This window comes from Notolabrus celidotus, unplaced genomic scaffold (genome assembly GCF_009762535.1).
Source record: "Notolabrus celidotus isolate fNotCel1 unplaced genomic scaffold, fNotCel1.pri scaffold_194_arrow_ctg1, whole genome shotgun sequence".
Taxonomy (NCBI): domain Eukaryota; kingdom Metazoa; phylum Chordata; class Actinopteri; order Labriformes; family Labridae; genus Notolabrus; species Notolabrus celidotus.
In genome coordinates, this window is record NW_023260051.1 from 85,538 (window position 1) to 99,399 (window position 13,862).

The following is a 13,862-nucleotide window of genomic DNA, read 5'->3' on the forward strand; positions in this document are numbered from 1 at the left end:
ACGTGGTCATGGTTTCTTTTTCTATGAACACATGAACGTGGTCATGGTTTCTTTATCTATGAACACATGAACGTGGTCATGGTTTCTTTCTGTATGAACACATGAACGTGGTCATGGTTTCTTTATGTATGAACACATGAACGTGGTCATGGTTTCTTTATGTATGAACACATGAACGTGGTCATGGTTTCTTTATCTATGAACACATGAACGTGGTCATGGTTTCTTTCTCTATGAACACATGAACGTGGTTATGGTTTCTTTCTCTATGAACACAGGAGCAGGACAGGCTCACTGTAAACTCAGCTACACTGCCACCTGCTGGTGAATGGTGACAGACACAGGCAGAGATCTGAGCACTGTTTACTCCGACTCTTACAGGGAGGTTTAAAGGTTAAGGTAAGGCACATTTATTTCAAAGATTAATTGAAGTTGCTCCTATAAAACACCTTAGATATGTCTAATTAGCCACAGAGAGTTATAATGATCATGTTATGACTTATAGAAGATAGTTAATAATGTTTGAATGTGATGTTTCTCCTTTAGTCAGTCCAGACTGTCTTTATATCTAAACATCTGATATAATCCAGCCTCTTTATTCCTCTCCCTTTTATTTGATGTTTCAGTTGCACTGAAATTTTGCTTTTTTTAACCCACTTTCATAAAAAGAGTAAGATTGATAAAAAATAAAATAACAATAATAATACTAATATTAATACTAATAATAACAACAACAGTAACAACAACAACAACAACAACAACAACAATAATAATAATAATAATAATAATAATAATAACAACATTTATTTATATAGCTCTTTTCAGAACAGGCTTGCAAAGTGCTTTACAAATGAGGGAAAATAAAATGAAATGAAAGATAAATGTGAGGATGACAGGAAATAAAACAAGATAAGAAGACTAAAAACACTAAAGATAAATTAAACAAAAGAAAATAGAAATGAAATCTAACAGACATAAAACAATATAAACAGATTTAAAATCACAGACCCATATAAGGAAGTCAAGCAAACACTGTAAGAAGAATAAACAATCACAAGCTAAGATATAAATCTATGATTCTGTGTTAAAGAGGAATAAAAGCAGGAAATAAAACAGTCAGAAACGGACAGATTAAATGAAAGAGTGAAGGAGGTGAAGAAATGTAAACCCTTCATGTTTACAGGGTTTACTCCCTGCCAGCAGGGGGCGCTATCACCCCGCGAGCATTCAAACCTCCTGAAAACAACACGAAGAAGAAGAGTCGCAGCCTTCACCCTCTGACGTCACATTCAGGAGACAGGTTCTCTGACGTCATATTCAGGCTCCAGGTTTCTGATTTCTCGGGTCAGGTCTGAGGGTCTTTGGAGGACAGGTATCATGGCCCTGAGGGTGATCCGGATCGTCCTCCCAGCGGGAGCGACTGCTTTCAAAGCGGGGAACATTACACAGAAGGTAGGGACCAGGAGGAGGACCAGGGTCTGAGGTATTAGACCTGAGAGAGGATTCAGATCCACAAGGACAAGCTAACGGGGGCTAACTGTGCTAACTGGGCTAACCTGCTAGCTCTGTAGCTGTTAGCATCACAGAGAGAGGCTAACCTCTGAAACACTGATTACAGTCTGTGAATAATAAAACACTGAGCTGGTTTAAAGATATTCACTTTATTTAATGTCAGTATTTAGAGTTTAACTCGTAGCTCTGTAGCTGTTCCTTCTGTTAGCATGTCTCTGTGTTATTAAAGGGAGCTAATGTTATTTAACCTTCTTTAGACAGCTGCTGTTACTCACCTGTCTGTACTCACCTGTCTGTACTCACCTGTCTGTACTCACCTGTCTGTACTCACCTGTCTGTACTCACCTGTCTGTACTCACCTGTCTGTACTCACCTGTCAGAATAAATCTGTCAGAGGTCAATTATCATAAACTGAGTAATGTCTGTAAACCAGCTCTGAACCAGGACCAGGCCTGATGAGGTCCAGACTGAGAAACTGATCTTATTTAACATTTTCATGAACAGATATTTAATATATAATATAATAATAGACTTTCAGTAATCTGAGATTATGTTTTAAAGAGTCTGAAGTCTGAGGTCTGACAGGTCCAGGTGTAGTCCAGGTCTGACATGTCCAGGTCTAGTCCAGGACTGACAGGTCCAGGTCTAGTCCAGGTCTGACAGGTCCAGGTGTAGTCCAGGTCTGACATGTCCAGGTCTAGTCCAGGTTTAGTCCAGGTCTGACAGGTCCAGGTCTAGTCCAGGTCTGACAGGTCCAGGTGTAGTCCAGGTCTGACATGTCCAGGTCTAGTCCAGGTTTAGTCCAGGTCTGACAGGTCCAGGTCTAGTCCAGGTCTGACAGGTCCAGGTGTAGTCCAGGTCTGACATGTCCAGGTCTAGTCCAGGTCTAGTCCAGGTCTGACAGGTCCAGGTGTAGTCCAGGTCTGACATGTCCAGGTCTAGTCCAGGTTTAGTCCAGGTCTGACAGGTCCAGGTCTAGTCCAGGTCTGACAGGTCCAGGTCTAGTCCAGGTTTAGTCCAGGTCTGACAGGTCCAGGTCTAGTCCAGGTCTGACATGTCCAGGTCTAGTCCAGGTCTGACAGGTCCAGGTGTAGTCCAGGTCTAGTCCAGGTTTAGTCCAGGTCTGACAGGTCCAGGTCTAGTCCAGGTCTGACAGGTCCAGGTGTGGTCCAGGTGTTGTGGTTTGGTTTTCGTTAGGTTTCCATGCCTTCAGTCTGAGTTAAGGTCAGTGATTGTGGATGTTCTCCTCAGGCAGGACTTCACACCAGCTCAGTGAGGAGCCTGCGGTACGGCTGGTGGGCGTACGCTCTGGGAGAGAGGACGACGCCGCGGTTCACCCAGAACAGTAAAATCATCTCTGTGGATGGAAACCTGGGATCAGGGAAAGGAGCTCTGGCTCAGCAGCTGGCTGACAAGCTGGGTAAGGGTCCTGTTTAAGGAATACTCTGTACATTATGAGATATCAGCTGGTGGTCTGAGTGAGAGTATATTAGTGAACATGAACACACTGCAGAGAGTCTTTGTGTTGAGATCAATGACCCCTCTGTGTCCTCAGGGATGCTCTACATGCCCGAGCCCGACACTTTCTACATGGACAAGATGACTGGAGAGACGGAGCCGCTCCCCGTGGAGTATAACGGGATGTGCAGCCTGGAGAAGTTCTACACGGACCCCAAAGCAGCAGATGGAAACAGCTACAGGCTGCAGAGCTGGATGTACATCATGAGGCTGCTGCAGTACTCTGACGCCCTGGAGCACCTGCTCACCACAGGTACAGAGTCTGCTGACAGAACATTATAAAGATGACGGGATTGATCTGTTACTAACTTCCTGTTTCTGCTCTACAGGCCAAGGAGTGATCCTGGAGCGCTCTCCCTTCAGTGACATGGTGTTCATGGAGGCCATGTTCAAAGAGGGGTACATCAGGAAGGAGTGTGAGTGTCCAGCGTCACTTACTGCAGAGATACAAACGAGTCTGAGTGAACTCTGTGTGATGATCTGCAGAGGAAGGCCTCAGGAGATCATTTACATCATCTTTCATTCAGCAACAAGAAGCTGCAGCTCTGCTCCTCTGTGACACTGTGTGTTTAAATACATCATGATGCTGAGCGAGGAGCAGACAGGAGATCCTAGTTTACACGATGCTGTTCAGTTCGATCCAGAATCAAAGACTTAAAGATTATGAAGCTCTTCAAAACGCTGCACCAAGTATCAGCATGTTTTAGTGTCACTGAGCTTTTCAGTGTTTCCTGAACTTTGACCTCAGAGAGTTAAATGAGCAGCAGGAAGCATCTCAGATATTCATTTGACCGTACATGAATCATGTTTCTGTCGTCTCAATCATATGACACTGAAGAGACTCTAGAGACATGAATCATTTGAAGAAACCCCTTCAGTGACCTCAAACCAAAGTGTCCATGTGGTTCCTGATCCACCTCTTCAGTCTGAGTTTGAAGGACTCTCGTTTCTGCAGAACACCAGATGAAGCTTTAAAACAGAACCCAGCCTGAGAGAGAGAGCATCACTGAGTCCATCTTTAAGATCTCATGAAGATGCAGAGTAAGGCGTGGTCCACACATGACCTTTGAACCTTGTTGTTTGTCTCTCAGGTGTGCAGCACTATAACGAGATCAAAGGCATCAGCATCTGTGAGTTCCTGCCTCCTCACCTCGCCATCTACATCGACCTGCCGGCCGAGGAGGTGCAGAAGAAGCTGAAGCAGAGCGGGAAGGTAGGAAACGTCCCTCGTTAGATAACGCCGCACGCAGCCTGTGTCAGATTCTTCATCGTGTCTCAGTTCTTCAAACACAGAGCGCCGTGTTCACAGCAGCGAGTCTAACGAACGTCTCCACTCTCAGCCTTACCTGCAGAACGTCCCTCTGTCGTACCTGAAGGCCATCGAGGACTCCTACAAGAAGTCTTTCCTGCCCCAGATCAGGTGAGGGTTTGAGAGGTGATGTGTTCAATGACATCAGGTTATAAAAGATGCCGAACAGACCCTGAGTGTTTCTTCTTTTTCAGTGAGTCATCAGAGGTCCTGGCGTACGACGCAACACAAGCTCAGGACGTTGAGAGGGTAAGAGGAGGAGGTCTCTGTTCTGGACTCAGATGAAACACCTGAGGTCTACTCAGGGTCAGACCCGGAGAGGTCTAAAGTTTACTGATTGTGTTGGGTCCACAGGTGGCGGAGGACATCGAGTATTTAAAGTTTGAGAAAGGACCCTGGCTGGAGCAGGACGACGTGACGTACCACCACATGAGGATGCTGTGAGTCTTTGATCAGAGTGTTGATGGTTCATGTTGATCTCCTGCAGGTGACGTCAGAGTCACAGCAACATTTAACATCCTCCTCATGGATGAATACGTCCCCTCAGAGGAGTCACACACCAGTCTGAGTGTCTCTGTATGCAGAGACTCAGCTCCGGTCCTCATGCTCTCTCCTGTTTCTCTCAGTGTGGAGGACAAGCAGAGGGTGGCCACCCTGACCCACATACCCAGGTTCCTCCCAGAGATTACCATCGGGGCCCACGAGTACGACGAGAAGTACTTCGCCTACAGAGCGGTGAGTAGAACCTTCTATCATAGAGAATGTAAACACTGTGTGTGTGTGTGTGTGTGTGTGTGTGTGTGTGCGTGTGTGTCCGTGTGCGTGTGCATGTGCGTGCGTGTGTGTGTGTGTGAGGGATCAATGCTCAGTCTGATCACTGGGTCCATACAGCAGCAGCACAGGAGATGTGTTGTTGACAGAGAGAGGCTGATATAGATTGATTGATCTTGAAAGAAGAAGAAGTTTCTGTCTTCTTAATGTGTGCAGAGTAACCATGGTAACCGAGGTAAACACATCTGTGCTTCATTTCAAACGTGGTTCAGTTTCCTGAAGAGAGCGCAGGGAAACATCACAGCCTTTAAACTCTCTCTCTGAGAGCACTGCCTGCTGCTGAAGCTTTCCTGCTGATGAATATAAAATAATAAATTTAGACTTCATATTAATATTTGTTAACAGCACCTCTGATTGAGCCCACGGATATTTGACTTCTTGTTTTATGGAGCAGAGCTGTTCAGAGGAATCCCCTGGTGGCCGTGTTGTTATGATTCAGTGAACAGCAGCAGCCGGCCTGCTGTTCCTCTGCAGGACAGCAGGGGGCAGCACCGCAACGAGGAACTGCATCAGGCAGGAAGGGGAGGGAAGGAGCATGTTAAAGAATATGAACAGAAGGAGACGGACCCTGTTCCATGATCAGGGACAGGTTCACTGATCAGTCCGGATCAAACCTCAGGACATGTTCAGGTCTCTGTAAACCCTCCTGTCCTCACCTGTGGGACGTTGTGTGTCCATGCTGTGTCTCTTCAGACTGAAGGTGTGTGTGTTCAGACTGAAGGTGTGTGTTCAGACTGAAGGTGTGTGTTCAGACTGAAGGTGTGTGTGTTCAGACTGAAGGTGTGTGTGTCCATGCCGTGTCTCTTCAGACTGAAGGTGTGTGTGTTCAGACTGAAGGTGTGTGTGTTCAGACTGAAGGTGTGTGTGTCCATGCCGTGTCTCTTCAGACTGAAGGTGTGTGTGTTCAGACTGAAGGTGTGTGTGTTCAGACTGAAGGTGTGTGTGTCCATGCCGTGTCTCTTCAGACTGAAGGTGTGTGTGTGACCCTCTCTGTAGTTCCTGGATGAGTCTTCAGACTGTTTTGATGTGCAGACGTGTTGGTCCTCTGAATCCTGCATCCTGTCTGTGAGGAAGCCTGGATCTGTAAACCTGTTCTTTGGGGTGTTTTTAATTCTCTACCTCTCTCACGTAAAGCCGGCGTTGATCCGTCAACATGACAGAAGTCATTATTTCAGACTCACATGGCGCCGCTCGTCGTTACAGCGCCTCAGAGAGGAGGAGGCTTGGTGGAGGCTTTCTCTGCCTTCAGTCTTGCATAGGGAACATTCAGGTCTGACCTTTTCCCGTTATTGACTGGAGACTTTTTTTGTCTTCCCTCAATGCAAAACTCCGGCTGTGTGATGCTACAGGAGGCTGAGACCTGACATTTAGTTCTGAGCCCGGATCTCAGTGGAGGGAGCGAGAGCCGAGGCGAGCGCCGGAGTAATCTCCCACAAACAGCGAGAAGTAAACATTGTAGAGTCAGAGAGGGACACGTAAAAGAGCCACAGAATATCAGCTGCTAATGTGCTTTTTATTAAAGCAGAGACTCGGGGATGAAGAGCAGGATATGATGAAGGGTTTATCTTCACAGTGAAACATACAGACACACACATGAATCATGAGCAGGCTTCACTCAGACATCAGGTCTTTATATCCTCAGAGTATCACTAATGAAAGTCACCGTGTCCTCAGAGATCCTCACACCAACACCTGATGACCACACGGGGTTAAAAGTCTCTTCAGGAGGAGTCTGACACAATGACTACATCTCCCATGAGCACTAGCTGCACACAGGTGCTGGTCGTCCTCGTGAACATCTTCTGCTTTATGTTTTTATTCTAACAGGAGAATAAACTCGTCTTAAACACCTGAAATTAAAAACTAAACTCTTTTATTAGAAAGCTGAAAGTCTCCAGTTAACAGGGTCACCGTTTCCTCTGAAACACCGGTGGTGTGCGCGGCTCAGTTCATCAGGTCTGACTGCTCATTAATAACATGAACTCTGAACTCTGAGCTCGTTTCAATCAATCAGACTTTATTTATAAAACTCTTTTCATACAATGACACTGAAACACAAAGTGCTGAACATAAAAACAACTTCAAATAGAATCAATTCAAATAAAGATAGAAAAATAAAAAAGAAGTTTCTGAACGAACTGAGGAAACATTAATGTTAAAACTCAACACAGGAAGTTAAACTCACCAAAATAAAATACATTAATAAGATAATAAAACACTGAAAAATAAAATAAGATGCTATACTTAAAATAAATAAATAAAGTAAAATGAAATAAACTGTTATAAGAATGAAACTCAGTTAAAAGCGAGACTGTAAAGGTCGGTCTTGAGTTTGCTTGTAAAGATATTGATGTTCTGCAGTCCTCAGATCTGAACTCAGAGAGGTCAGGGTCTAAAGGATGGATCTGATGTGAACTCGTTTTAAAGGGAACCAGTTTAAGGAAAGGTTTGATCAGATCACATCTCAAAACATCAGAATGTGGAAAGAGAGGGAACAAAGAGACTGTTTGTTTATGATGAATCCATGTTGAGACCTTTATTAATGTGTGTGTGTGTGTGTCTGTGTGTGTCCATGTGTGTGTCTGTGTCTGTGTGTGTCCATGTGTGTGTGTCCCTCAGCTCCCAGGGAAGAGGTATGCTTCTGGTTATAACGACGACGTTGGAGACAAACACATCTGGCTGAAGTGAGTCCTCAGCCGTCCCCACAGGCTGACCTCTGACCTCTGGTCCACGGTTGATCCAGTCTCCTGCTGTACATCCTGAATATTATATATGTGTTAAATAAAGAGTAAACTTTGAGTCTGTCTCCTGATGTCTGTTTCTGTAAGGAATCACACACACATCCTCACACACATTAACACACACACTAACACACATCCACAGCACACACATTAACACTCACACACATTAACACACACATTAACACACACACTGACACACATCCACAGCACACACATTAACACTCACACACATTAACACACATTAACACACACACTAACACACATCCACAGCACACACATTAACACTCACACACATTAACACACACACTAACACACATCAACAGCACACACATTAACACACACACACATTAACACACACACTAACACACATCCACAGCACACACATTAACACTCACACACATTAACACATGCACACACATATTAATACTCACACACATTAACACATGCACACACACATTAACACTCACACACATTAACACATGCACACACACATTAACACATGCACACACATTAACACACACACATTAACACACACACACACATTAACACTCACACACATTAACACACACACACATTAACACATGCACACACACATTAACACACATTAACACATGCACACACACATTAACACTCACACACATTAACACATGCACACACACATTAACACACATTAACACACACACTAACACACATCCACAGCACACACATTAACACTCACACACATTAACACACACACACACATTAACACTCACACACATTAACACACACACATTAACACACACACATTAACACACACGCATTAACGCACACACACATTAACACACTAACACACACATCAACAGCACACACATTAACACACACACATTAACACACGCATTAACGCACACACACATTAACACACACACATTAACAGCACACACATTAACACACACACATTAGCACATCCACAGCACACACATTAACACACACATGCATTAACACACACATGCATTAACACGCACATGCATTAACACACACATGCATTAACACACATGCATTAACACACACACACATTAACACACACATGCATTAACACACACATGCATTAACACACACATGCATTAACACACACATGCATTAACACACACACATTAACAGCACACACATTAACACACACACACATTAACAGCACACACATTAACACACACACACATTAACAGCACACACATTAACACACACACACATTAACAGCACACACATTAACACACACACGCATTAACACACACACATTAACACACACACATTAACACACACACGCATTAACACACACACATTAACACACACATTAACAGCACACACATTAACACACACACATTAACACACACACATTAACACACACATTAACACACACGCATTAACACACACACATTAACACACACACATTAACACACACGCATTAACACACACGCATTAACACACACACATTAACACACACACATTAACACACACACATTAACACACACACATTAGCACATCCACAGCACACACATTAACACACACGCATTAACACACACACATTAACACACACACATTAACACACACACATTAACACACACACATTAACACACACACATTAACACACACACATTAACACACACGCATTAACACACACGCATTAACACACACACATTAACACACACACATTAACACACACACATTAACACACACACATTAGCACATCCACAGCACACACATTAACACACACAGATCAACAGCACACACATTAACACACACACATTAACACACACAGATCAACAGCACACACATTAACACACACACATTAACACACACACACACAGACACACACACATTAACAGACACACCTCCACACACATTAACACACACACACAGACACACACACATTAACAGACACACCTCCACACACATTAACACACACACATTAACACACACACACACAGACACACACACATTAACAGACACACCTCCACACACATTAACACACATTAACACACATTAACACACACACACACAGACACACACACATTAACAGACACACCTCCACACACATTAACACACATTAACACACATTAACACACATTAACACAAACACACACACACACACACACACACACATACACACCCTGGCAGGATTAATTTGGGGCCTGTAGCCTGAGGGCGAGCCGGCTGGAGGATCGGGGTAATGAACAGCTGACCTTTGGATTAGTGGACACCGTCCTCGTCCTCGGCCTCGGCCCACGGTGACGCCGTTGTTCTCTGTGACTCCTTCGTTGCCTGGTTTCTGGCGCTCGTTTGGTCGCCGCTGTGATCACTCCGTCAGTCTGATCACTCCGTCAGTCTGATCACTCCGTCAGTCTGATCACTCCGTCAGTCTGATCACTCCGTCAGTCTGATCACTCCGTCAGTCTGATCACTCCGTCAGTCTGATCACGCCGTCAGTCTGATCACTCCGTCAGTCTGATCACTCCGTCAGTCTGATCACTCCGTCAGTCTGATCACTCCGTCAGTCTGATCACTCCGTCAGTCTGATCACTCCGTCAGTCTGATCACTCTGTAAGTCTGATCACGCCGTCAGTCTGATCACTCCGTCAGTCTGATCACTCCGTCAGTCTGATCACTCCATCAGTCTGATCACTCCGTCAGTCTGATCACGCCGTCAGTCTGATCACTCCGTCAGTCTGATCACTCCATCAGTCTGATCACGCCGTCAGTCTGATCACTCCGTCAGTCTGATCACTCCGTCAGTCTGATCACTCCGTCAGTCTGATCACTCCGTCAGTCTGATCACGCCGTCAGTCTGATCACTCCGTCAGTCTGATCACTCCGTCAGTCTGATCACTCCATCAGTCTGATCACGCCGTCAGTCTGATCACTCCGTCAGTCTGATCACTCCGTCAGTCTGATCACTCCGTCAGTCTGATCACTCCGTCAGTCTGATCACGCTGTCAGTCTGATCACTCCGTCAGTCTGAGCGTGGTTTTGCTCCACGTTGTGGTTCTTGTGTTTTATTCCTACAGTGTCTGAGGGTCAGAGTTCCTCTCTCTCTGAGCCGTGTTTTCGTCTTCCTGTTTTCTGATCGGTCTCTCCGTCTAATCAGGACTTGATGGACGGCACAGATAGAGGGATAAACCGGGCTCAGAGCCGCGTGCTGCAGAGACTCCAACAAAATCCTCAATAACTTTCCCCTTACAAAGAAATCTGAGTGGAGATCTGTCTCCATTTCTTCATCCTCTCACTGAGCTCTTCATCAGCTGAGGACCGGACCTCACATCCTATAGGCTGTCAGACTCCCTCCCTGAAACCACAGGCCGGATTTACACCTCCCCTCATCCTCTCATCCTGGGCTGAAGACTGTGACTGTATTTAAACATCGCTTCACTTAGACCAGGAGAAAAAAACCATCCAGGACTCAAAACAGACTCAAAACCATCCAGGACTCAAAACCATCCAGGACTCAAAACAGACTCAAAACCATCCGGGACTCAAAACCATCCGGGACTCAAAACCATCCAGGACTCAAAACCATCCAGGACTCAAAACCATCCGGGACTCAAAACCATCCGGGACTCAAAACCATCCAGGACTCAGCTGCCAGACTCCTGAGCAGGAGAGCGTAAAGGGAGCAGGAGGTGATGAGGGTGAGACGTCCTGAAGCAGAAGACTGATTTAAAGACGACCTATTACCACGGTAGATCTCCTTCCTGCGGCCTTTGTCCTGATAGATCCGGATTGTATAGACTAGAGAGAGGACGAGGGACCCGGTTTGGTCTAGGTGTATTAACTCTGAGTGTTCTCACCTGGCCCCGGGTTTTAAATGTGAACGGTCTCTTTGACTTCATCTGAACCTCCTCCTGATCGCCTGACGTCCCTGTGTCAGAGCGCTGAGAGAGCAGAATCACTCAGGCTGAGCGAACACTTCTCCTGTCTGATGATATCTTCACATCACAGTAATTATTTTGTTATCTCAAAGTCAGAAGAAGAAGAAGAAGAAGAAGAAGAAGAAGAAGAAGAAGAAGAAGAAGAAGAGAAGGTTGTTTCCTCCTTCAGAGTGTTTATCAGAGATCAGGACCGGCAGCTCAGACGGAGGCTCCACCACCAAGACTCGCTTCAGATGTCAAATCAAGGAGGACACACACACACACACACACACACACACACACACACACACACACACACACACACACACACACACACACACACACACACACACACACAGGTCAGAGTCATCAACCATCATGCAGCTATTAAGGCCAAAGCCGGAGCAGCACCATCACTCAGTTTGTGGGCCGCACAGACCGGGTCGCTGCACAGACCGGGTCACCAGGTCCTCATCTGTTCCATGCAGCGTGCCGGGAGCTTGAAGCCTTACAGAGTTCATCTTTGGGGACGAGGATCTTCAGTCTCTGTCCCGGTGTCGTTCTTCCTGCCTACAGATGGTTCTGACACGGTTTGAAGAGAAGGCCTGAGGGTGAGGTGGAGCACATGTTCTCATCTCTGTGAGCGTGTTCCTCCTGATACAGACGTGTGTCAGCCTCTGGTTCAAAGACTCATGTGGATCTGTAGAGACCCGCTCCTCTGATTGTCAGACTGATGATGTGAAAGCTGAACTCTGCTTCTAGAACATGGATCCATTATCTCCACATGCTCATAAGTAAATCAGGACCTGCTTCTTGTCCAAGTAGTATTATAATAACAGGTCTAAATGAAGAACTGAAGTGCTGCTGACTGACTTCAAGTGCTTATTATCCTGTCAGCTGACACGCTGCCTCCTCATTATCACAGCGGGGGGGATTTAACACACTGGATGACGTCTGCGGCTCTGAAAGTCTCCTGAAGTGAGAGGTACTTCTGACTCCAGCCTCCGTCAGGACCGAGATGTGGTTCAGCCTCTGTAAACTCTGGAGGCTGATGAAAGTCCGTCCCTGCACAGAAGATATGTTATCCCCTTTCCAACCCTTCAGACCCCAAAGTGCCCGAAAGGAGCCCTGTGGGGGCTCTGTCAGAAGCTTCCCAGACAGATCCAGGTTCCCTGTGTGGGAAGTTTCAGAGGAGATATTTCTGGCTGCTATATTTCAGCTCTGAGAGACAGCTACATCCCTTTTTAACTAGCTCAAACTGCCCTGAGAGCTGCACAGGCAAGGAGGGAGCTGAAGGTGAAGAAAGTCACCCAAAGGCAGGAGGAGGAAGGAATGAATGAATGCATTACATGGTGTCAATCTGCTGCAGCTGCACAAAGAGAATTACTATACAACCAATGCAACGTGTCAGATTACCTCCCCAAAAGGATGAAGAGAGCTTCACAGGTCGCTCAGAGTGTGACAAAGTAAGAAATCATCTCTTAGTTAGCGCGGACAGTCAGCAGACAGCCGAGGCCGGATGTCTGCCAGGAGCTGAAAAGAGGTTGTCGACTCGCTCTCCCAGAGCTGCAGCATCAGGTCTGCTCAGACAAAGGCGCCGTGACAGCGCGGCAGCCGGGTGCAGTCACATCCAGCTAATGGAGGATGGAATACATGAACTCTGGAGAGGGAGGCTGCTGCTGCTGTTTCCTGTTGTGTATAATGTAACACAGAGGTCTCATGGTGCCGGGGGAGGGGAGGAGGTTTAGTAGGATTGAGTGGTAGCTCTGCAGAGGTGTCAGCTCTGTCTGCAGGACCAGAAACAACACCGAGGAAGACTCAGGGAGTATTTCAAGAACGGGTCAGGTCATTGAAGAGGAGTGATGTAGATACCAATGATTCAGAGACTGAGATCTACTTTATAGACCATCCAGATAATCCAGGAAAACTACACACTGCACCTTTAAATACTACACACTGTACCTTTAAATACTACACACTGTACCTTTAAATACTACACACTGCACCTTTAAATACTACACACTGTACCTTTAAATACTACACACTGTCCCTTTAAATACTACACACTGTCCCTTT

At 45.8% G+C, this 13,862-nt stretch overlaps 1 protein-coding gene across 1 annotated transcript; it reads left to right on the forward strand.

Annotated features, from left to right (window-relative positions):
- The first annotated feature begins 1,287 nt into the window (after window positions 1-1,287).
- Window positions 1,288-7,969, forward strand: ndufa10 (NADH:ubiquinone oxidoreductase subunit A10). The gene is made up of 10 exons (XM_034678638.1): window positions 1,288-1,452; window positions 2,764-2,932; window positions 3,068-3,283; window positions 3,360-3,446; window positions 4,122-4,243; window positions 4,371-4,450; window positions 4,534-4,588; window positions 4,694-4,779; window positions 4,966-5,074; window positions 7,790-7,969. The coding sequence occupies exons 1-10, from the start codon at window positions 1,378-1,380 to the stop codon at window positions 7,856-7,858; spliced, it is 1,068 nt and encodes a 355-aa protein (XP_034534529.1). The 5' UTR covers window positions 1,288-1,377; the 3' UTR covers window positions 7,859-7,969.
- Window positions 7,970-13,862: the final 5,893 nt, after the last annotated feature.